A 26,480-nucleotide genomic window follows, 5' to 3' on the forward strand; every position below is an offset into this window, starting at 1 on the left:
GTCGACCATAAATGACGTTACACTCGTTGGGGGAGGGGGTCCGAAATTTTGTGACGGTGTGTGATGAGAAGGAGGGGGGGGGGCAGATGGTGTGACGTCACACTTTTGCATTATTAAAAAAAGCAATATTAGAAAACGAATTCTAGCCGTTATTTCGCGTTTTAGAAAAAAAAATTATAACTTTTAATACGAATTGATTAAAATACTCTATGTTGACATAGTTCAGAAAAATTAAACTGCTATTTTGAGGGGGGGGGGGTTGTAGGCTGAGGTGTGTGACGTCATTTTAGGGGGGGGGTCTGGCTTTTTGTGAAGATATGTGACGGAGGGGATGGGGAAGGTAAAAATCGGCCAAAAAAGTGTGACGTCATTTATGGATGAACCCTTAACTAGAATTTCATTTTTTTTCTCATGAAACATAGACCTCTTCGGTCGAAATTTTTAAAAAGGTACTTTTTTCAAACTCTCCAACCAGTAGCGTACGCAGGGGGGGAGCAGGGGGAGCGGCCGCTCCCCCTCTGGCCATTTTCAGCAAAGTGGCGCCTTTTTGGAAACTTTTTAAACTCAAAGTTTTAACAATGATATTTGTTAAAAAATAGTTTTGGTCGGCACATGTAAATCACAAGATTTCTTTTCATGAGGCAATAAGCATTATTGTACAAGTCTAGTAGTGTCAACGTTTACAACACGTATTAACAGCTGCATCAGTTTTCCATTCTAAAAATAACCATTACGATGCATTGCAATGTTTAAAACGTCTACGGGTAGTACCACTTGGCAAGAGGGGTGTTAAGTTTAAGGCAACTGTATAATGTATTTGCTTACGAATAATTGAATTAGAAAATGTTATACATAAAACTTCACACATAATTACTTTATATATACAGTTTAAACCGTGTTATTAATTTTTTTAAATTACAATACAGAAACAAATACAACTGATGTGGCACCTCTATTTAAATTTACTTATGGGCGAACTGCGTAGCGGTGGGGAAATTTTGACAGGTCAAAAACGTCATCACGATGAAGTAGTAGTATTATGACAGTTTGGGCGATAGTGATTACGATTACAAATTATATGAATCTGTTACAACCCCCCTCCCCCATGGACCCCTCTGTAAAAAAATATTGTCATAATACCACTGCTACTTATTTAAATCTATTTCTGAATCAGTATACATGTGTAATTTATATGTATGTTTAGAACAGTCATCTAAAAAACTGACGCTATGTTCACTCTGAGTTGGTTATCTCCCCCCCCCCCCCCCCCCCCCCCCACCTCACCACCACAATTGTGTAGAGCGACATTAATGTCACACCTAGGTATACACTGGTTTGGATAATTGACCTAAAGTGACCGCACAGTAGTGAATGAAGTTACCCCCCCCCCCCACCCCCAACCCACCCCGAACTGATCTGTAAAGTACTTTTGGGAAAACGCGTAATGATGTACCAAAGTACCATGCCGCCAGAAAATTAGCTTTTTAAACGTAAAAATATGTGACTATTGTTTTTGCAATTACCAGTAAAAGGGTGTGTGATCAATACAGTGATCTAACCCTTACCTATCACTATGTTAAAAAATGATCTTTAAAGAACACAAAGAAGCAGTAGTTAATTAAAAACATATGATCTGAACTAAAAGACAGATATTTAGTTAAATGTAGGCTGTTATTCCGACTGCTTTCTATTAAATAGAAAAGCGTGGTTTTATACCAACTCTGATTTCAAAAACTTTCATTATGCTGTAATACTTAAGCAGTAGCGTAGCGAGGGGGGGGCGGGGGGGCATATGTCTCCGGGCGCCGAGCTTAGGGGGCGCCAAAATGGGTTGGAAAAATAAATTGAAAGGTTGAGGGGGGTGCAAATTGAAAGTTTGAGGGGGGGGTGCTAATCAAAATCTCGAGGGGGGGTGCAAATCGAAAGTTTGAGGGGGGTGCAAATCAAAATCTCGAGGGGGTGCAAATCAAAAGTTTGAGGGGGGGCTGCAAATCGAAATCTCGAGGGGGGTGCAAATCGAAAAGTTTGTTTCCGGGCGCCGGGAAGGGTCGCTACGCCACTGTACTTAAGCATTTATGATGACGATATATTTAATTCTGATTACAGACAAAAACATTATGTAAACACGAACAGTGTTAAACAATTTCATTATATTCTAAAGTAATTATTTATCTGTTTTGACATTTATAATTAAATGTGTAGAATTTTTTTTTACAAGAATTACAAAACAGATTATGTTACGTTCATTGTTTTTGGTTGTAGTGTGTGTACATTTTGTTTTTGTTTAGATTGATACAATTTTTGTTTTGTCGGCCTACACTGTGTGTTTTTTCTTAATTCTTCAGAGTGCTACTTTCAATTTATTTTACATCATAGCGAAGTAATGACATACAGCTAGTAATTATATATATATATATATATATATAAAATACACTTATATAGAACGTGTTAAAAATTCGACGCCTTTTTTGCTCTTTTCGCTCCCCCTACAACGAAAACCTGGATACGCCTCTGTCTCCAACACACTCTTATGTGCTTGGTTAAATTTATCAACTGCCTTGTTTATAGAATACAGTTCCCGTAAATTAGACACCTAGGTAAAGGGAGAAAATAGGGAAGAAGGAAAAGAAAAAAGGGGGAGGGGGGGGGGGGGCTGATTCTGACGATAACTGAAATAACCAAACTATACCGGCAAAAAAGTGTGCAAAAATGTTTATATAAATGTTAACAACTGTAACAATCCTTCTCGACCCTTACACCTCAGCCTGTTAAACATAGATGCGTGCCAATTTTCTCACGACTTTATGTCTGGTATACTATGGACCGAAAAGATGCGCGAAGGAGAACTGAGCAGCGGAACACCGCGCAGAAAAAAAAAGTGCACAATGGCATTTTATTTTATTTTTAACCAGCATTTAAAATCAAAGATTGACTACGTGTACATTGTAGCATAATAAAATATATTTCCACGAAATATGAAAAAAATTAATTTTGTATGTGCGCATTTTTCTGATGCGCAGTTTTCCGATTGCGCATTTTTGTGGGAGCCTTGTTTTGTGTTCGGTGTTTCTTTGGTTGTTCCCCTATAAGAGTTATTGATAGACGAATCATTATACGTGATAGTTTCAGACATCGATTTCCTTGTATTTTTATTTAGTACACACTCATGTACCAATAAATCTAATGAATTCCAGTATTCGCTATTGTCGTTGTTGTTTTTTTCTCATTCGGTAGTACCGTATTTAAAGTGCATGATACAACATTAGGACACATTCGCTCAATGCGTTCTTCTGTTGTGAGGATACAATAGAGTATCGAAGGGAAACCGATTGATTTGTTCTAATTAAACATATTTTTTCTTAATTTTCAATAACGGCAACCAATGTTTATTTTGTTTTGAAGCATCGTCTTATAGAAGTTTTAGCACTTTTAAAATAAGAATACTTAAATATCTGTGTTTGGTTTAAATAATTTTAGAACGTTTTAAAATATTTAAATAACATGTATGAACAAAATAAAGATTATCTTTGATCTTGCTTAAAGTATTTAAGATCAACAACAGTTCTGCAAGATCATTCACATAAAAAGTTATATGTGGTGCTCCTTGTAGTGAGATCGTGTACATATAATCTCCATTCGATTTTCGTAAAAAGTAAAGAAAACTATAGATCTACATCACGTTTTATTATTTGTGTACAAAAACAAAACGGTTTTTGCTTGGTAGTGTTGAATATTCAAAAAACAGTTTGTGATAGGGGGCACTTTATATTTTAACAAAGAGCACCTATTCTATTGACACCAGTGGTCTTTGTGCCACCATTATGAGCAGTGTTTCTTCCAGATTTTTTTCTCCGGGGGGGGGGGCACTTGAAATCTTCGGGGGGCGGTAAACTTTCTTGGGGGGGGGGGACACTGTTAAAAGTATTTATTTTCTATATAAATTATATAAATTTCATTTCGTTCGGGGGGTGGGGGGCGGTAAAAAATTCGAAGAGATGCCTGGAAGAAACTCTGATTATGAGACGGCATGTTTTAGACAATCGATAACTGTTTTGAAAGTTTTTGTTTTATTGATGTATCTCAAATCATTTGAACACCAGCGCTAATGTAAAGGCATAAAGATACAGTATTAGATTTTTTTTACAACTCTTTTAGAACAATACAATATTGTTTCGGATTTGTTTCTGTTCATCCACTATCATTGCTAAGCTTATGATAGGGCTTTGGTGTATGGATAGGGTCAGGACTAGCGTTTACAATTTCTTTCAGGCTATCTCTTCTTCTCCACCTCGCTTTAAACAAAAAGGTATCAAACGAAAATTATTAATTTTCATCGTATCATTTAGTAGTTTTAAGAAATTCAAAAAGTTAGTTACGTCACATTCTTTCCGTACGTACCTCTGCTGGTTTTCCTCCCCTTCCCCCCCCCCCCCCTTTTCCACAGTATGCTTCCATACTTGCTGACATTTTTAGACATTCCATCCATTTCTCCATTACTGAGCCCCCACCCCTCCCAGTGTCATGACTAGGATTTGGGTGTGCTACAAGCATCACATAATGGCATGTGTACACGAACCAAATGTTATTTTTACAGCTCTGGTACCTTAAGAGTATAACGGACAATTCTACCGCATCAATACGTAATTTAACATCGATCGAACCTTAAACTTGAACCATTTATTGAAGACATGGATGAGTCGGCGTAGACACGATATCATTCAATCGAACTTCTTATTAAGCAGTTTCTTACATGAATATTTTTTTTCCGGGAGGAGGCAATGCCCCAAAGGTGCGCAGTCTACCCCCCCCCCCCCTGCAAGGTATGCTCTATAAACGAATGGTAAAGGTGTAAGTAAGGAAATCTGGTGAAGATAGACTACATTTCACAAATTCATTTTTATACACGAGGGTCCACTGAGCTTGATAGCGGGTTTGCCTGTCATTTCTCAGGAACATAGATCACTTACCTTTTATTTAAACCCTTCAGCCCAATCCTAATTTATAAAAGCCCAATGTGCGCACATCTCTCTCTCTCTCTCTCTCTTTCTCTGTCCGCAAAAAATTTTCGCCGGACATCACGTCAGAATCGGCAGCGATATATCGAGAATTTTTTACGGACTTTTGTTGAAAATAATATGTTAGATGTTTTAAATGTATAACCACAATTTTATTTAAAGAAGAAAAATAAAAATTTAAGGCGTATTCGAATGTAGAGAAACAGTATTATTTATGCAACCGGAAAAGCATTAATATATGTGAAAAAGAACGCATAAAACTGTGACGTCACTATTGCTTATACATTAACTATTGACGTCATCTGCCTAAATAGCGAAGATGTTAGTGTACATTAAACCACGCAGGTGGTGCGGGTTCGAGACACAGCAAGTCAACTTGGTTAATGTATTTATTTTTATTATGCTCGGGCTAAACTTAAAAAAAAATTCTTTTAGGAATCTAGATCTAGATCTAGATTGTCGGGTGTCCGATAGGGCACTTCCCGGCGCCGCAGGCGCTTCAAATTTGGCAGGATCTTGCCTTGGGGCGACAGAACACGGGGGCCGGTTGGCCGAAAAGTCTACGATGAGGGGGTCAAAACTGACCTCGACTGACCGGTACCTTATATGAGCTATAAATCGAAAAAAAATGTCCACGGATTAAACCTCTTCATAACTCTTGAGGTCGTAGACCGACCCTCGGGCGAATTAATTAAGCATGCAAATTCTCAATGTTTTCGAAAGCCTAAGCGAAGCTGGGCAGCATGCCTAGTTGGAAATAAACTCCAATCCTAAATAATTTTATTTAAAGCTTTAAAAGTACTAGGGCTGTAACTATATGTATAAAAAGACAACAACAAAAAAGTAAACAGTAGGATTTATATTTTCATATTTATTCCATAACAGCCTTCATCAAAAATGTACTGTGGTGTAAAAGTAGCACACAAAAATGTCTGTACCCTAAAAAGCATCTTTCAACAATGTAAATTCAAATTTAAAAAAAAAAGAGAAAAAGTATTGTGGTTACCTTAAATTGGGTTGTGTGTATTTAACACCCACATTATGGGAGGAGGGGTTAATCTTAAGCAGACAAGAAATAAATGTGTTAGTAGAATGGCCAATAGAGGTTAATCAACAAATAACTTTTTTTTTTAGATAGAACTGTGGTTATCTTTTGTTTGTTTTTAAATAAATGTGCCCAAATAGTAAATTACATTGACAACACATTAATAATTTACGTGTAAAAAAAACAATTTTTAGCAAGAATTCTTTACATAAATGACTGCGCAATGACGGAATGTAGTTACTTAAGAACATCCGCAAATTTCATTTTTCCGCAACACTACGCTCTGATGTGATACAAAAAAAATTAAGTCGCCATTATATAACAGACTATTTCCTTAGAAATAGAAAGGTGCTTTAACAAGGACACAGTGTAAAAACATTTGTTAGTTAAATTAACATTTATAATAGGACAATTTGTGTTACAATTCATTTACATGAAAACTTGAAATTCAAATTAAATTCACAATAGGTAGGCCTAGAAATTTTTGTACATCTTTCAATAGGTTGTGACCCCTTTCACTATTAAGGATTTTAATGTAAATCGAGCATAATTTAAAGAAAATAAAAATTAGCTCAAAATTAAAGCGTAAAATCTGAAATATTAAAACTTCAATAAACAAAATACATCATTAATGTTTAGCTTGAAATTGTAATGATATTTGCTTTATTTTATAAAGCCTTAAGTCAGCATATTTTCTTAAGTTGTCAAATGCATTCTTCTATTTCAGTAACTCTCCACAATCATCAAGAGGAAGGGACATGGTAAGCTTGATATGAAGAGTACCACAACTCACCGGAGTGCTTTAGAGACCTGAAATAATTACACACAAGTTACCATGGTTTCCTATTGAAATCTTAACATTTTTTAAATTGTGGAAGATGGCATGGTCAGCCTAGCTAAAAATAAATCAAATATTTTTTAGTTATTCCAATTCCTATTTCCTATACTATTTAAAATTCAAAATAAAGTTACTGTGATGGCGTAAACTTTTATATGTAGGGTTGACAATACATTTGACAGGATTAAAAGTAGATTATGACAGAGACAGTTGATTAATGACATTTTAGAGTTAGCCAATAATTAAAAAAGACAATGTATGGGTTATATAGCAACTTTTATTTGTTTGGTTTGTTGAAATATGAATAGAATATTGTCTCAGCCTAAGCAGACAATGTATGGGTTATATAGCAACTTTTATTTGTTTGGTTTGTTGAAATACGAATAGAATATTGTCTCAGCCTAAGCAGACAATGTATGGGTTATATAGCAACTTTTATTTGTTTGGTTTGTTGAAATATGAATAGAATATTGTCTCAGCCTAAGCAGACAATGTATCGGTTAGATAGTAACTTCTATTTTTTTGGTTTGTTGAAATACGAATAGAATATTGTCGCAGCCTAAGCAGAATGACATAGACATGACAAGAAAACCGCCGGTCAGTAGGCAAGCATAGGACAGGAAGATTTACTTTTAGTTTTCAATATAGGTTAGAAGTATTAGTCTATATTGCATTTCCGCAGTAAATGTTCTATGCAGAATGACAGTCTTCAAAGTGTTTTTATTAAACACACTGACATTAATTCATTCCCATCATCACTTGTAGCAAGATAGATCAGAAACAGCATTATTGGATTACACATACAGTTTAGATTATAGAACAAACCATCACAATTACTTCTTAATATACCACATGGGAAAATGAATAAATTTTACAACAATGTCAACCCAATGAGCCTCAAGCACATACATTTTAATTTTGCAACTCTATACTCATATGCCCAAGTACGTATCAAACTCCTCACTGTCTGATTGACATACAATCTAGATGCAGAATTCAAGCCCCTAAAACAGTTTTAGCGATCAACAAAATAGCGACAAATTTAATGTTTATTTACTCCATGAAATTTAGGTCTGTCTAAATAAATGTCTGGGACAGAATGAATGGATAGTTACAAATAGTATGGGGCTGTAAGGGTTAACAGTCTTTAATTAGCCACTCACCTCACAATATCTGCTAAGCCAGTACTTAAGGATTTGACTTGATAAGAGATTCCATGTTTTTCACACAGTGACTTCACCAGGGGAGCAATCTTATAGAGGTTGTGACGAGGCATTGTGGGAAATAAACTATGGAAAAATATAATTGGTTAACTAAACAGTAATTGTGTGGATGTTACATACACAAACACAAAAGCTAAATATCACTAGTACTAAAAAGAATTACAAATCAGAGATTAAAACTAACACAACAATTTAAATTTAAAATTTGTGTTTTTTTTTTAAATGTTAATATTATGTAAGTATAAAAAGGACAAACATGTAATGTGTTCTATTATGAAAAACTTGACAATATAGGCCATATAAATTACAAGGTGCTAGACACTTGTGTTAAATATTAGTCACGAGCTGACCCGCGCCGTTAGCATACGCCGCTATTTAGTTGGTTTTAACCCTTGTACCCCAGTAAAAACAAATGTTTTGAACATAAACTTTACTTCCTGTAAATGTTGAAAATCAATGCCAACTCACTGATGCTCTATTTGGAAATTGAGATGCCCTGTGAACCAGTCATTGAAAAAACTTCTTTCAACATTACAGGTGGCTTTAAGCTGCAAGGCTAGCCAGGGTAGGGCTGTGTCATGCTCAATGTCCATTGGGATGTGGTTCGTCTGGGCCACCCAGGTAAACCAATTGCTCTCTAGAAATCTGGCAGTGGAAATTTTAAAAACATGGATCACAAATCTTTTTCATATCAAGGTAAATAAATAATTGATTTTATTGTTGTCATAAAGCATTAAAACTTCTAAAAAATAAATGATGGCTGTGAGTTAGAATTGACCTTATTAACCCGTAGGGTCAAAATGCTAAAAATAACCAACTTTATAACAGTCAGTCGAAAGAGTGAGAGGGACTGTGTGGCCTAGTGGTAGAGCGTCAGACTGCTATCCTGAAAGTCTGGAGTTTGAATAGTACTGACAAACTATCCCTTCATATGCTGAGGTCACAGAAATATAGGGAACTCAACTTCACTTGCCCCATGGACCTTCAGGTTCGAAAATGGAACATGGAACTTTATTTTTACAAAAAGGTGCTCCATCAGGTCTACAAGTATTAAATCGATCCTGTGTTTGGTCAAAATGGAAAGTTTTCAAGCTTGCGCCATATTTGAAAACTTAAAATCCATTCTCCTCAGAAATAGGAAATGTGGACTTTGTAATTTCTGGTTCTCAACATATGTTAAGCAAAGGCACATTATCTAAATATTTTAAATCTTGTATTAAAAGTGTCAGTAGTTGTTCTGGTCTGGATTGTAATCACAGAACTCACCTGAAGGTGAAATAGTAAAGAACAGCATATCCAAACCCCAGCAGTGGAGAATACAAATAGAAGAACTTTGTGAAGAAAATTATCAGCATGGTAAGATCCTGTAAGACAAGGATATAAATATACTGTTAAAACTATTATAAAAGTGGTTTTAAATACTTTTAAACATTAGAAAAAAAATTATTTTTATTTTAAATTTCTTAGAAACTAGTAAAGTTTATACAAGATATTGAATACCAGAAAACACCAAAAGTTAAAATTATCATTTATCATTTTTAAATTTTAAAAAAAATTGTATTATGTACTTGATGAAGATTTTCAATTTTATATTAATTTTATTAATGTACACATTAAGCTAGAGAAATTCCATTAATGAGTGAACTAACCAGCCAGGCTCTCCTGGTAAAGATGTAGCGAAAAACCATGATCTGGAAGTAGACTGGGAAGAGGAGGGGTGGTCCAACTGTGAAAGTGTACAAATGCGTAATGCATATTTAAATATTTTAAATTTGCAACCAATTCCAAGGCTCTGATACTAAAATAACACAAAAATGTATAATCACTCATGAGTAAAGTACAAAAACTTGAAAGACCTTAAACAATGTTTAACAAGTAAGGCAGGAGAGCTATCTCCATTAATTCACTAAGCTTTGTTGTTGAAAATAGCTAAATCAATAGTAACAACCAGCGAAAAAAAAAATGTGTTCTAAATGTCTGACAAACTACCAGTAACAGAGAAACTGACTTACTGAGAAAAAAATAGTAGCTCTGCCAATTGTATGGCATGGTTTTCTCCTTTTTCTTGGCTATTTCAACTGGCATTATGTTCCCCAAAACAAACAGCGTTTCCTGGCGCACATCTGGGTCTTTGTCTATCTAAGATTCAACAAAAACAGAATCTTAATTTTATGAAACAATTATGCTGATGTTTTTCTTTTAGGATAAATAGCAATTTTATGTTTTAACCAACTGTAATATCGAAACAAATACTAAAATTTAATCTTAGATTAATTACAATCCTGCAATAAGACTAAATAATTTTCAAGGCTATTTTTCATTGTCATAATAAAACTTTACTGAAAATTTAAAAAAAAAAATTTAATGAACTGTTGTTAAATCACTATACTTTGTAGCTAAAAAAAAATCCAATATAAAGTTAAATTATTAAAGGCTATAGAATTATAATAAATGAACTTGAACTTAATGACTGGAATGATTTTTAGATCTTTCATTTGGAATAAAATATCTTATCAGTGCATCAATTAAATGGTGTAAGATATATAATACATTATTCTATGGAGCACAAATCAATTAAATGAGTATTAAAATCGAAAACACACAAGTGCAGTTAAGTTGCATGCTATTTCTAACATAATTTTAGCTTCAGAAAAGAAAATTCCTGAAAAAAATTCCTCTTTAAAAATATGTGATGAAACTATTACAACTTAAAGTACCATATGCTTCAAAACTTAAAAGCATGTCATTTTAAAAATGAACACTCAATACTACTAGTGTACTCTATTTGAAACAGTCAGTAATAAAAACTGAAAACTTTTGTTCTTAGTATGCACTGATTTAGGAGGGATCATGCACATTTAACATAAAAAATTGACATTTTTAACCAACATCATATCATAAGTAGACCACCTTATCCCCATGTGACATATAACAAATCCAGCTATTACAACTCAAATATACAAACCAGTAAATGACAAAATGTTTGTACAGAAAATTTGTTTAAAAAGCGCATTTTCTATTCTTGCAAAAATTTTGTTTCAATTTTGATACATAGTTTCTATAAAATAAAATATTAAACGTTTAAATCAAATGTATAACATCAAAATCTCTTGACCACCATACCCAAATAATATAACAATATATCAAACTACAGCTCAATCTTCTTTGTGTTATATCACACGTGTGCATGATCCCTAACAGATTATCTTAGGTGCAGTCTATAAAAATATTAGAAAAACTGACAGCATTGCCATAGCAGTTAATATTGTTTTGGCATTATATACTTCTTAAATATGTTACTTCTACTCAAGGATCTTAATTTAATTCTAGTTTTACTATTCATACGTTTTTCTTGTAAACTAATGAATGTTTTGTGTTGTTTATATTAGAAATTTATCATTTATAAGTTTTTATAAATTTATATCACTCATCTCTTAATGATTATTACTTATACAATTAAAAAAATTACAATGTGAATAACCTTTAATTGTTTTAAAAAAATTTTAGAATCCCTTAAGTTTTTTTTGTTTATAAATCAAAACAAATACATTAATATGAATTTCTGCTGACTGAAATAAATAAAATAAGCACAAAAAATGCTAAATATGCTACAAATTAAAGTGAATTAAAAAGTGTAACCAAATCTAGCTAGAAATCTAATGAACACAAGGGATGCAGCCAACACTGTAGGATTACCTCCACTTGTGGCCACTGATTAATTACCTAATCTATGGCCAAGCTCACGTATTCAACAGTCCAATCAATTATGTGCCTGTGGCAACCACATATTGATCATTAACAAACCAATCTGGGTGGTATAACAAGCAAGGGCAAAAATTATAAAGCAATCCAGCTGGTTGCTAGTGTGGTGATAATAAAATTGGTTTGTTTTGTTGTTTTTTCTGGCATAAAATACTAAAAAAAGGATTCACACTTTTTTACCTCAATTTTAAAAAAGCTGTAAAAAAATTGGGGTTTTTGGCAAAAAAGGATTTTGTTTTTGCTTTATTGATTGTAAACAATACTGAATGTTATTATAGTATTTAATGTAACAAAGGGTTGAAACATGACAAGAAATGTATCAATAAAGTGCACCTACCACATTTGGTTTGGCATGGTGCTGAAAGTGCATGTGGTTCCAAAAGGATGCAGACATACCCTGAAATAGAAAACAAGGGAGTTAATTAACATGTCAAACTAGATATGTTTTTAGAATGGTGTGAAGGAGTTTAAAAACTACTGTGCCAACAGTGTTGGAAATAAATCATACGAGCCGACCCACGGCGTATCATACGCCGCTATTTAGTTGTTTTATTTTCTACTTTTCAGTAATTCATAATTTGTGAATTCAACAGTACCAACGCTGCCACTGAAAATATTTGCTTTAAAACACTTTCAGTAGCTCGTTAAGGACGATAACCTCCCCCCTCCTCCTTTCCCCAAACCCTACCCCACACCCCCCCTCTGTGAAAGTAAACTCCTCTTAGTTACCTCCCCTAAGTTTAAAATAGTTTCAAACAAAATTATCTGCCCCTAATAGCCATCACTAAACCCATCTCTACGATTGTAAACATTTAGTGTGAACAACAGCTAACCAGACCATGTAGGGGTGGGGGTGGTAGGAAGCGCGCTTACAGCTTGGTGTTTTCTATCGTCTCCAAGAAGAGAATTATATATATAGATTCTCCATTGATGAACAGTGTTGTAATTGAAAAAAAAATTATTTGCTTGAATTATCAGACAAGACAAGTTAATATACAGAATTCCTAATAGAACACATTTTTAAAAAGTTCTATCCAATTTAATGATTTAATTTTATGGTTGAAACTATGACTTTTAAACTCCTTTGTTCTTAATTCTTGTGTTGGAAGGGATTCCCTCCAACACAATAAAGTATTACATGTCAACTTGTTATGGGCCATATAAGCAGTTGAATTCAATTTCAGCCTGCTTTTCTTTTTGGATTTGCTCCCAACCAAGAACAAACTAGAAGGAAGCAGTTGTTTGATTTTGGAGTTGTCTCTCCTAGATGAGTAGCTGTCCCCAGCTATCGAGCCTCATCTGCCCTGGGGTTCGAACTCTGGATTTGTTGGCTCAGCAACAATGACCTTAACAGAGTTAACCAAATTCCAAAAATGCCCATCTTATCTAAAAAGATTGTATCCCTTTTAACATCAATCAAGTGTTGCATATTTGATTTGTATACATCCCCAACCAAGACTAAAAAACATCTACACAAAACATGTTTCTTTTGTCCTGATTATTTCTTGTTTTAATTATTCTAAATAGTAGAAAAAGTGAAAGGGCGTTATGTTTTACCTTTATAATTCCCACGCTAAAATGATGCAGGACATGATTCCATTTAGAACTTTTAAACACAGACAAATGGCCCAGGTCATGTTGTAGCCATCCTATCTGAACCTGAAAGTTACAAAAAAAATTAATTTAATAAACGACTGATTAACTTTTACACAGCATTTTTATGAAGATTGATACACATTACAAAGAATAATAAGTTGGTCAATTTATGATAACAAAGTAATAGGCTGAACAAGTTTAAGAAAAATTAAAATATCATAACATGTCTGACCCAAATGAAAAAAAATTCTTCAATATTCTAAAATAAAAATCACTTTCATCCTAGATTGCAAGTAAATTACATTTCCTAACAGCTTTAAAAGTTTTCTAATTAAAAAATGTAGATCTTAAAGCATTTTCAAAATAGTTAGCACACATACAAATTAGAAAAAATGTGTTAAGCTTGTCAATTAAACATCAAACTCTGCACAATAAGGAAAGTATTTTCATTTTATCTAGTGAAATAAGGTAAAAGCTGTAATATTCATACATCTTTTTTTACTGGACTTACCTCTACAGTTGTTATAAATATGAGTGAAACCAGAACTGTAATCCAACTGGTCCCATAGTAGTACAATATAGCCCAAGCTGCCCAATCTAAAACTAGGATGTGGAGCATTTGCAAGAAGAAAAAGAAAAGGCTGGGCTTAAACAGGCCCTGTGGAAATAAAAATAGGAATATAATTAGGCAATATAAACATGATAAAATCTTAGTTTAATTGTTAAAAGCTTAAGAAATCCAAAAAACAATACTTTTAGTTGTTTATTTACAAAATTAGACTAAATGCTTCAATCACTAAATGCTTCAATCATGAGCAACAAACATGTTTGGGAAAGTAAAGGTGGCTGGGCAAAGTGCTGACCACACCTTCCCTTCATTGGACGAGGTTAAGAAACATGAATTCTACTTCATCTGCCCAATGGATCGCTAGGTCTAAATGGGATTCTTAACTTACAATTTACAAGGAAAATTTTATGAAAACATTCTTAAAAAGAGAATAAGAGTTTATATTAACTGTTATCAGTGAATATAAACTATTTTGCAAGAAAAATTTGACAATAGAATATAGAAAATTAAAATCTCAATTGCTAACACATCAAACAAAAAACAAAATATCAGAAAATAAAAATTATTGCAGCACATTACCATCTTTTCAGCAGATTCCCTAAGCACTCTAAAGTCTTGTTCAATGGGTGTGACATTTTTTGAATAGTCTTCTAATGTACCTATATGAATAGCTTTCATATACTTCTTGACAGCACTCAAATCATTGTGGAATGCTTTAAATGCATCCTGTAATTTAAAGACAAGAGTTTTTAAATCCAATTTTAAGGGGAATAATACATGGATCAATGTATTCATTTGTCCATTTTTAATTACACTGGCAAAGTATACACTTATTTTAAACTATAATTATGAACATGACTTTAACATCTGCAACTTACCCTATCTCCAACATCCTAATCATTGCTCTATAAATTATAATTTAAACCTGACAACTCTTAAATAGATACCAACAAGCTTAACAAAGTAATATTAAATATTTTTTTGTTGGTAACTAATAACATGGCCTAGATGTCATTAGTAGTTTTTTTAATCTTACTCCTTAACACTTGCAACATGGGTACTATAGGCTTGCATGTATAGAAAAAAATTTGCAACAAATTATTGTTATATGAAACAATTTTTCCCCACCGTATATGTATACTTATTATTTGTGATTCATTTTTTTACATGTATAGTATGCATGTAGCAAGTGTAAACTGTTGAAACAGGAAAATGACTCCAAGAATTGGAGGTACTGTGCTGTTAGTACAATAGTTTAGCTACTGTGTTAAACATGGTTAACTTAGGGCCCAGTAATCATTGTTAGCAGTTCATAAATAACTTATCACCTCCCTTTTTTTAACATGAAATCTATAGTTGAATAATAAAATTTAAAAATAGCCCATGGATTAATAACAGCTTTTGTCAGATGAAGCCTTATATGAATGTATTCATTTTCTCAATATTTAATTATTCATATATTTACTGCTATGTAGATACCTGTTGAATTCAAAAACTTATGTAAGTAGAACTTTAACTATCAACAGGGCTACTCTCAAAGAAGTAATAACATAGCTGCAGTAGTTATTTCTCTGCCAAGCACAAAAATAGAGGCCCAAGTATTAGAGCTGTGTATAAAAAATCTACAAGAGTACAGGCCTGGTTTGTGGATAATATAAAATCAGATACAGGTGTAGCAAGCTTTCAGGAAGAATAAAGCAAAAAGGTTGACAAAGACTGGCCTAATAAATATATTAATTAAGGCAAGTTAAAAATAGCATCAGCCATTTGACCTACTTTTTTATTGCATCACCCTAAATAAGAGTAGACTATTAAAATTCAATAGGCCTACATGAAAAACAAACTTTGCATTTCCACAGTCTTGCTAGACATTTGTAATTTACAGAGAATTTAATTCTACTTTAATTTGCAGACATTATACAAGATGAGGCCTACTTTATTAGCGGTATATTTTCATTTAAGCAATATCAGAAGTTTTAGTTCATTTTTTTGTGTTTATTATGCCTACCCTGCAAAAATGTAGGTTTTTATAACACATCATTTCATAATTGGTGATAAGTAATTTTTATAGGGCTTGTATACTGTATAGAGTTTATTGTTTGATAATGTGATTACACAGATTAGTGACTAAACAGGGGCTTTCTTCTACTAGTGCTTGATTAATGTAAAGGCTTCTACTACTTAAGCCTATTTAATAAAGCTAAAAAATAAGTAGTAAACCATTTAGAGAGTTCATCCTTAGCTATAAACAAGGGTGAGTAGTGACTTAACTCACACACTACAAAACGACCTTTAGCTAATGACCTGGACCCTCAACATTTTACATATCATATAATTATAGAGGCCCCGATGTGATTTGGCCCATCATATAGCCCTATTATACACTCAATTTACATGCCTATCTCCGAAATTACATTAAATATGTAGGACTAGGTATATTACTAGGCCTAGTCAATTTAGTCTGTAGTTTCTAGACGATAGAATTACTGTTCTCTATGGGCCCTAAAGATTTTAGTCTGCTGTCATTTTATAATGCAGTATATTTTTTTATCTAAAGCCTTAAAGCCTTACTAATTTCATTATGCCTATCCTAGATCTATATAATATTATGTAGATATAGAAAAAATCTAGATCTAGTAACTAAGAATAAGATGTAGATCTAGGTTGTGTTGGCTTTTATTAGACCAAAACTTGTATCAGTTTCATACGACTTGACTAGACCTAGATCTAGGTAGTTAGTCTAGTAGATCTAGATTCTACTAGATCTCTAGATCTACAATCTAGATCTACATTCTACTAAATCTACTAGAGATCTAAATCTAGATCTAGATTAGATTCTAAATCCCAAAAATCTTTTTCTTTTCTCTTCTTAGTCTTACTTAACTCTTATTAAAATCTTAATGACTTTTAATTTTTAATCTTATTCTAAACTAGAATCTAGATCTAGATCTAGATTCTAGTTCTAGATCTAGATCTAAAATCTAGATCTAGATTCTAGATGTCTACAGTACTCTTGCACTCAACAGCTGTTTTGTGTGACCGTGCCGTGTGTTCAACTTGTCAACGTGTAAGATGTTTTGAGAAGTTTACTTACTGTTGCATCTTGACCAGCATAGTGGCTAATAACTTTAGATCCTCCGGGATGTTTTGCTGCCCATCGTGTAATATTATAAACTTCACCATCGATGACTAACCATTTTTCTTCACGGGTAGTTTTTTCTTTGATAATGTCCCAACTAATTCCATCTCGTTGTCGTGTAACTGTCACTCCATTGGATTCACCTTGACCTCCTTTACCCATTATCAACAGCACTTCAAAACGTAAATTGTCACGCTAACCTACACTGTCAACCTAAAAACGGTCAAGTAAAGTATTCCATTTGATAAGAAGTATACCGCTAGCGTGTTAAACGTCAACAATGGTGAGCATGTTACTTCGGCAATGCGTCTGTAGTCGATAAAACACACTAAAACATTTTATCGACAAACCTGCACGCGAGGAAACAGATGAAACGCGGCAGTGTATTGGCTAGGGGAAAGGGGCAGCATCTGTCATTTGCGTATTAGCCTAGGCCTTAGGCCTTTTTTTTTAAGAATGGTTTACTTTTTAATCATTGAGCTATGAATCGTCGCCTGCCATTACCTACTAGGCTACATTAATTAAATTAGATCTATCTAGAGACATTTTATTAATATAAAAATGCCGACGACGTAAGTCTCTAGTGAAATGTATGTCATTGTAGCTAAATCAAATACGTTACATAAGTTTTACCTTTAACAGGTCGATAGAGTACCGCTAAAAAGTAAATTTCGCAATTTAAATGTTTTTATGGCAATAGTAGATCAAAATTGATTACTGGTAAGCAGAGTTTCTCCCAGGCATCTCTTCGGGGGGGGCAAAGCCCCCCGAAATTTTTTTACCGCCCCCCCCCCCCCCCCGAACGAAATGAAATGTATATAATTTATATAGAAAATATATACTTTTAACCAGTGTTTCTTCCAGACTTTTTTCTCCGGGGGGGCACTTGAAATTTTCGGGGGGGCGGTAAACTTTCTTCGGGGGGGCGGACACTGTTAAAAGTATATATTTTCTATATAAATTATATAAATTTCATTTCGTTCGGGGGGGGCGGTAAAAATTTTTCGGGGGGGCTTAGCCCCCCCCCCCCCCGAAGAGATGCCTGGAAGCAACTCTGCTTTTAACAGTGTCCGCCCCCCCGAAGAAAGTCTACCGCCCCCCCCCCCCCCCCGAAAATTTCAAGTGCCCCCCGGAGAAAAAAGTCTGGAAGAAACACTGCTGGTAAGCCTTATTAGTATTTAGTTGGAAAGAATTTTAAAAAGTAAAAATATGCAGGTTTTTTTTATAGTTGAAATTTTACTTCTCATACTAGACTGCAAAATTATTGACTGTAAAATGAATAGTGGAAGGGAGAATTGAAGTCACTTATGCTCAGAGTTTCTTCCAGGCATCTCTTCCAGGCCCCCCCCCCCCCCCCGAACGAAATGAAATTTATATAATTTATATAGAAAATATATACTTTTAACAGTGTCGCGCCCCCCCCCCCCCCGATCAAAAGTCTACCGCCCCCCCCCCCCCCCGAAAATTTCAAGTGCCCCCCCCCCCCCCCCGGAGAAAAAAGTCTGGAAGAAACATTGCTTATGCTTTTAATGAGGGAGAACCGGAAAAAAAGGAAAATAAATCATCAACATAAAATGTCAATCTTGGTGGGTTTTTTCTTTCTTCCTAGCAGCCTATTCTACTGTCGATCATGGCTACTTGAACTAGTAAAAAAAAATTAAAATTTACAAATTATGAACATTTCCACTGCGAAAATTGATATAATTGATATCGCTTATGTATGGTTGATTTTTTTTACCTGAACCCCTTCCCCCCCCCCCCCCCTTTTTGTGTGGTTTTTTTTGGGGGGGGGTCTTTCTTTGTGTTTTGTTTTTCTTTAGACATCGTTTAGTTGTCTACAGTTGGGACATAGGCGGATCTAGATATGTATTGCGTGTGGGCACATGGACGTTCTGATCTGGGCGACCTTAATAATGGGTATTTGCAGTTGAAATTGTGACCTTTTAGCAAAGGCGTAGCGAGGGGGGACGGGGTGGGGACATATGTCCCCGGGCGGCGACATTAGGGGGCGCCAAAATGGGTTGGAAAAACAAATTGAAAGTTTGAGGGGGTGCAAATTGAAAGTTTGAGGGGTGGGTGCAAATCGAAAGTTTGTCCCCGGGCGCCGGGAAGGGTCGCTACGCCTCTGCCTTTTAGTTTAGGAGAATGATGTCTTTTTGAGACTGAGGTGGAGGGGCGTCTCAAGTTGCTCTTAACGTCATTAGTGCCCCCCCCCCCCCAACCTAAAATTCCAGTTTTAAACCAGGATATGAACTTACGCCCTCAGACAAAGTAATTACACTTTTTAATCGAATGTTTGAAATAATTATGTCTCTAGTTTAAATTATTTAACATGTATAATTGTTACGCGATTTCTTTTTACTGATTAAGATTTCTTTTTAAAAATTCCATTTATTAGCCAGTGGCTATATGTTTGGGGCTGAATGGGGGGGGGGGTGACCTAAGCCCAATTTCTTTTTATTAACTTGAAGAGAGTATAATTAGGGTTTCTTTGATATTTTTCTTACGCTGTGAGGGGGTAGGGAAGCATTTGAAACTCGTAGAGGGAACGGACAAGAGGCGTAGCGACCCCTTCCGGCGCCCAGGGACAAACTTACAATTTGGCGCCTCGCCCCCCCCCCCCATGTATTTTTTATATTTATAATTCAAAATAGTAGCTAAAATGAGCTTATTTTGGCGCCCCTAGGGTCGGCATCCGGGCAGAGTTTCTTCCAGGCATCTCTTCGGGGGGGTCGCCGCCCCCCCGAAAATTTTTTACCGCCCCCCCCCCCCCCCCCCCGAACGAAATGAAATTTATATAGTTTATATAGAAATATATACTTTTAACAGTGTCCGCCCCCCCGAAGAAAGTTTACCGCCCCCCCCCCCCGAAAATTTCAAGTGCCCCCCCCCCCCGGAGAAAAAAGTCTGGAAGAAACACTGCACCCGGGGACATATGTACCCCCCCCCCCTCCCCCCTCCGCGTCACTACGCATCTGGAACGGACACTGGTTAAAGAATATATTTTTATATGTTATATATATATATATATATATATTCTCTATTTCGACCGGGAGGAACCGTGTCGGTTGTAAAGTTTCGCCTCTGAATGATGCGAATTTCGCCAACACCGCTGACCTCTACTCTCCAACCCACTCTCAGCCCGATAAGATAGCAGCTATGAGATAAACTAGAAGGGAAAACTGCTGTGACAGCAAGAAGTGGCTTTTCATGGCCACGGCGTCGACGCTAATCAAGGTCAGGGACACACTACGTTCCAACCTTTCATTCATGATTCATGGTGTTTGGCAGTACTAAAAATAGAATCTTAAAGTGCGTGTTATGATTAGATAGGTTTTTTTTAATTGTTTTTTTACTTTCTCGTATATACGAAGTATAGAGAAAGTCTTGTAATCGTGCAAAAAAAAAAAATCGAGATTTTTGCAAATCTCGACGTTTTACATCTCACTGATACGGAAAAACATAATTTTGCAATCTTGTCCGTATGTCTGTGTGTCTGTGTGTGTGTCTGTGTGTGTGTGTGTCCGTGTGTAAACACGATAACTTGAGTACCGTTACAGCTAGGTTGATGAAATTTCATATACAAGTATTTTATCAAAATCGTAGATCCGTATCAACTTTTGAGCGATTTCGGATAACCGGAAGTGGTACTTTTTCTACTTTGAATTTTTCAAAAGCCTATAACTTGAGTACTATTTCAGATAGATAAATGAAATTTGATATGTAAGTAAAAGATCTAATTCTCTACCTTCTGTCAAATTTTGAGAATTTTTCGTTGACTGGAAGTACTTATTTACGCTACTTCCGATTTCTCAAAAAACTAATGTAAATTTTAAAAGTACTAATAATATTGCGCACTATTATGCGCTTTTTTATTCGCGTTCACTTGGTGTGCAATTAATTTGTCTACGAGATTTTATTCTATTTTTAAAACTTTAAGTATTTAAAATGGATTAAAAATCATGTCTATAGCCCGAGTTCCCATCCCCTGTTATTTTATATAAGAATATTCGAGAAAGTTTAGGGGAGATCACTCCCGGTTTATTTTATTTAACCAACTGGTTGATAAGGGGAAGAGGGGGGGGCACTATGGAGTAGAGTTTATCTAAAAGTGATATCTCATTTCTATGACGTTTACATGGGGACTCCTGTTGACGCGGGAGGACGGACGGGCGTTGGGGGGGGGGGGGGGGTCGGATAATTACTAATTGCTTTTGGTGTAACTGATGTAACAAATAAAGCATACAAAATGTTTTATCTGTAAACCACAGAGCCGATGTAAAAAAACAAAGTAGGCGGGGGAACGTCCAGTATTTATTTCAGGCATATGCTCCTGTGGGGGGGGGGGGGGGGCACACCGGGGAAAAATGTCTAAAAGAAACACTGAGAACGTCTAGTCGGTAATATCAGACCTTTTTTTATGGTAGTTATAACCCCATCCATTCTACAGGATCTACAAAATGAATACTTCAGAAAATTGTTAGCCGTATGTTGTGTTACAGACCTTGTTATGTCTTGTCTACGTCTACTACACCAGTGTCTACGTCTACTACACCAGTGTCTACGTCTACTACACCAGTGTCTACGTCGACTACACCGGTGTCTACGTCGACTACACCGGTGTCTACGTCGACTACACCAGTGTCTACGTCGACTACACCAGTGTCTACGTCGACTACACCAGTGTCTACGTCGACTACACCAGTGTCTACGTCTACTACACCAGTGTCTACGTCGACTACACCAGTGTCTACGTCGACTACACCAGTGTCTACGTCGACTACACCAGTGTCTACGTCTACTACACCAGTGTCTACGTCGACTACACCAGTGTCTACGTCGACTACACCGGTGTCTACGTCTACTACACCAGTGTCTACGTCTACTACACCGGTGTCTACGTCTACTACACCGGTGTCTTCGTCTACTACACCGGTGTCTACGTCTACTACACCGGTGTCTACGTCTACTACACCGGTGTCTACGTCTACTACACCGGTGTCTACGTCTACTACACCGGTGTCTACGTCTACTACACCGGTGTCTACGTCTACTACACCGGTGTCTACGTCTACTACACCGGTGTCTACGTCTACTACACCGGTGTCTACGTCTACTACACCGGTGTCTACGTCTACTACACCGGTGTCTTCGTCTACTACACCGGTGTCTACGTCTACTACACCGGTGTCTACGTCTACTACACCGGTGTCTACGTCTACTACACCGGTGTCTACGTCTACTACACCGGTGTCTACGTCTACTACACCGGTGTCTACGTCTACTACACCGGTGTCTACGTCTACTACACCGGTGTCTACGTCTACTACACCGGTGACTACGTCTACTACACCGGTGTCTACGTCTACTACACCGGTGTCTACGTCTACTACACCGGTGTCTACGTCTACTACACCGGTGTCTACGTCTACTACACCGGTGTCTACGTCTACTACACCGGTGTCTACGTCTACTACACCGGTGTCTACGTCTACTACACCGGTGTCTACGTCTACTACACCGGTGTCTACGTCTACTACACCGGTGTCTACGTCTACTACACCGGTGTCTACGTCTACTACACCGGTGTCTACGTCTACTACACCAGTGTCTACGTCTACTTCACCACTGTCTACGTCTACTTCACCACTGTCTACGTCTACTTCACCACTGTCTACGTCTACTACACCACTGTCTACGTCTACTACACCACTGTCTACGTCTACTACACCACTGTCTACGTCTACTTCACCACTGTCTACGTCTACTTCACCACTGTCTACGTCTACTTCACCACTGTCTACGTCTACTTCACCACTGTCTACGTCTACTACACCACTGTCTACGTCTACTACACCACTGTCTACGTCTACTACACCACTGTCTACGTCTACTACACCACTGTCTACGTCTACTACACCACTGTCTACGTCTACTACACCACTGTCTACGTCTACTACACCACTGTCTACGTCTACTACACCACTGTCTACGTCTACTACACCACTGTCTACGTCTACTACACCACTGTCTACGTCTACTACGCCACTGTCTACGTCTACTACACCAGTGTCTACGTCTACTACACAATTGTCTATGTCTACTACACCACTGTCTATGTCTACTACACCACTGTCTATGTCTACTACACCAATGTCTATGTCTACTACACCAGTGTCTATGTCTACTACACCAGTGTCTATGTCTACTACACCAGTGTCTATGTCTACTTCACCACTGGCTATGTCTACTACACCACTGTCTATGTCTACTACACCAGTGTCTATGTCTACAACACCAATGTCTATGTCTACTACACCACTGTCTACGTCTACTACACCACTGTCTATGTCTACTACACCACTGTCTACGTCTACTACACCACTCTCTATGTCTACTACACCACTGTCTACGTCTACTACACCATTGTCTACGTCTACTACGCCATTGTCTATGTCTACTACGCCATTGTCTATGTCTACTACGCCACTGTCTACGTCTACTACGCCACTGTCTACGTCTACTACGCCACTGTCTACGTCTACTACACCACTGTCTATGTCTACTACACAACTGTCTATGTCTACTACACAACTGTCTACGTCTAATACACAACTGTCTACGTCTACTACACAACTGTCTACGTCTACTACACCACTGTCTACGTCTACTACGCCACTGTCTACGTCTACTACGCCACTGTCTACGTCTACTACGCCACTGTCTACGTCTACTACACCACTGTCTATGTCTACTACACCAATGACTATGTCTACTACACCACTGTGTATGTCTACTACACCACTGTCTATTTCTACTACACCATTTAAATTAAAACAAGCAATATCCTGGTTCCCCAGATGTGCACACAAAAGAAAAACACACATGTGTTATATGCTTGCAAGTGTCAAATAACGCCACAATAATAATGGAATCTTCCTAAAAGAGGGGTGTTAGTTTACCATTAATGATTATTAATCTAAGTATCAATGTGACTTGCTATTGTTAATACTAACCATATCCCTTACCCAAACCCTACCATAACCTTAACCGTAAACTTGGCATAGCACTAAAATTGATATTACAATGCTGAACCTAACAGGTCTACTTTTTGGACAGGCTATTTTCGAACATCGGTAGTTCAAGTTCAAATACGATAATACTAAACGGCACTTTTAAGTTTTATGGTATCCTGTTGTAATAGCCTAGGGCTGGATTAGTGTGCTTGAAATAATATAAATAGGTTTACAAGGTAATTGGTTTATAATAAGTAATGACACTGATACCCGTTTTTTAATAATAAAAAGTAGGATGGAAAAGAACCAACGAAACAAATCTATTTTTACAAGACCCCTGGACTATAATATAATGGATATAATCAATAAACTTAACACATTCAATTAGCCCCTAAACCATCACTTAAACACTCGAAAAACAACACAAATCACACGTTGACGATGTCCAAACTTAAAACATCAGCCTAGCACACCTTTGAACACTTAGAAAAAAACGAAATATCCACCGCACCTGAGTCGGACGGAACTCCCACTGAAAGAAAAAACGTGGCTTAGAGTACGACTGTCCCCCTGAATTTTTAATCACTGAATCTTACGGTTAATCGACCCCACGGTCCTACTTCTCTCCCACCCCCACCCCTTCCTGTCCTCATGAGCCTTCCCCTCCCCACGCTTGTAAAACACAACCGGCGTATTTCGTGACTAAACTCACAGGCGCTGAACCGTTCACAAGGGTTCTAAAAAAGTGTGGGTACAAAGGTAACATGGGTTTTTTTTTTTAAATGTAAATCCACGAATACAACAAATTCTTAACTTACTGTGGGTGCGGACCCGTGTCAGGGGAGGGGAGTTGATGCCAAGGGGGTTGAACAATGTATGTGTGTTGTCTTAAGGCGTAAGTTGTGTAGAGAATTCTTGCGGTTTGCGGGTGTAGATCAGTAGCGTAGCGAGGGTGGCGGGACATATGTCCACGGGCGCCGACCTTCGGGGGCGCCAAAATGGGTTGGAAAAATAAATTGAAAGGTTGAGGGGGGTGCAAATCGAAAGTGTGAGGGGGGGGGGGGTGCAAATCGAAATCTTGAGGCGGGGTGCAAATCGAAATCTTGAGGGGGGGGGGGGGGTGCAAATCGAAAAGTTTGTCCCCGGGCGCCGGGAAGGGTCGCTACGCCTCTGGTGTAGATATCACCTCAGTCTTGCAACCCCGTTTGAGATCGCATATTAATATATACCTGTGGTAAACATGTCCGGGTATGTCTCCCCCCCCCTTTTTTTGTTGGCTTAGACACGGGCATGGGTTACCTAATACATCATATTTGCATATCCCGTTCTTCCCCCCCCCCCCACACACACAATCCCATATACAGATAACTTAAATATGTGTAGTATTTTTTTCAGTATCGCATTTCACGTTATGGTTTTTATTCCGATACCTTTGACTTTTCCTAAGACTTTTTTGTATTGGACGTCTAAATACCTACAAAGATGCCGTACCTAACCGTTCATGCAAATCGCTAATGTCAAATTCAAGGTTAATGTCAAGTTCAATGATAATTTCACCAAAAGTGCGAACTGTTTTGTTTAATCTACAATTATTTTTTTTTAAAAGTATTGGGGTAAGGAAAATTCCACATGTGACTTGTTTGGTTATTCTGGATTGGAAACTTTTTAGGGTGCGATTGAATTCAAGGTCACCTGGAACATTTTTCTTCGGTGGATCTCAAAATGTTGAGGATGATGTTTTTCATTTTATTTTATTGGCTAAATGTTACAATTTGCGTACTTAAATGCGTCTTTTGTATTATTTATTTATTAGGGGGGGGGGGGGGGAAACTTGGGCAGATGGTAAGCTCCACTGATGAAAAATAATATGAATTCTACTTCAACTACCAAGTACTTCATCCGATGGTGTTTGATGTAACTGACAAAGATATGCGGCTGTCTAACGTAGAATACAGGTCAGATACAGCCGTCCGTAGAACACATTTCAGATATAGGCGTCCGTAGAATACAGTTCAGATACAGCCGTCCGTAGAATACAGTTCAGATACAGCCGCCCGTAGACAACAGTTCAGATACAGCCGTCTTTTACGTGACGGGTGGGGGGGTCCTAGCTTGGATATTTGTATTTTAAAATGTTCCCAGTCCGGATACATATTTTTACGGTCTAGTGAAACTGGCGTGGCAGTGAGGCAAGCTCTCGCTTACGTGTAGGTTGGCTCGTAGATTCAATGTCTGTATTAAAGGCTGGAAAAGCTAAAAGAAACTTTTCGTGAAAAAT

The 26,480-nt window shown here is 36.8% G+C and overlaps 1 protein-coding gene across 2 annotated transcripts; it reads right to left on the reverse strand.

Moving 5' to 3' along the window:
* Positions 1 to 5,993: 5,993 nt before the first annotated feature.
* On the reverse strand, positions 5,994 to 24,806 carry LOC131950989 (acyl-CoA (8-3)-desaturase). 2 transcript variants are annotated; one of them, XM_059313222.1, is made up of 12 exons: positions 24,714 to 24,806; positions 17,142 to 17,399; positions 14,627 to 14,773; positions 13,991 to 14,137; positions 13,441 to 13,542; positions 12,221 to 12,280; positions 10,134 to 10,260; positions 9,771 to 9,847; positions 9,388 to 9,485; positions 8,590 to 8,766; positions 8,062 to 8,187; positions 5,994 to 6,870 (listed from the first exon to the last, which is right to left on the reverse strand). In XM_059313222.1, the coding sequence occupies exons 2-12, from the start codon at positions 17,346 to 17,348 to the stop codon at positions 6,804 to 6,806; spliced, it is 1,335 nt and encodes a 444-aa protein (XP_059169205.1). In that variant the 5' UTR covers positions 17,349 to 17,399; positions 24,714 to 24,806; the 3' UTR covers positions 5,994 to 6,803. The 2 variants fall into 2 exon arrangements, with proteins under 2 accessions (XP_059169205.1, XP_059169204.1); XM_059313221.1 differs by having other exon boundaries at positions 17,142 to 17,536; positions 24,714 to 24,774.
* Positions 24,807 to 26,480: the final 1,674 nt, after the last annotated feature.

This window comes from Physella acuta, unplaced genomic scaffold, assembly GCF_028476545.2.
Source record: "Physella acuta isolate Inbredline_101_S28 unplaced genomic scaffold, ASM2847654v3 ptg000793l, whole genome shotgun sequence".
In the NCBI taxonomy this organism is placed as follows: domain Eukaryota; kingdom Metazoa; phylum Mollusca; class Gastropoda; family Physidae; genus Physella; species Physella acuta.

Coding starts and splice junctions, on each gene's coding strand:
- LOC131950989 (XM_059313222.1), bottom strand. CDS start 17,348: ATGGGTAAAGGAGGTCAAGGTGAATCCAATGGAGTGACAGTTACACGA. Junction 9,848..10,133: donor GAGCTACTATTTTTTTCTCA/GTAAGTCAGTTT, acceptor ACACTTTCACAG/TTGGACCACCCCTCCTCTTC. Junction 8,767..9,387: donor CTTTACTATTTCACCTTCAG/GTGAGTTCTGTG, acceptor TTCCACTGCCAG/ATTTCTAGAGAGCAATTGGT.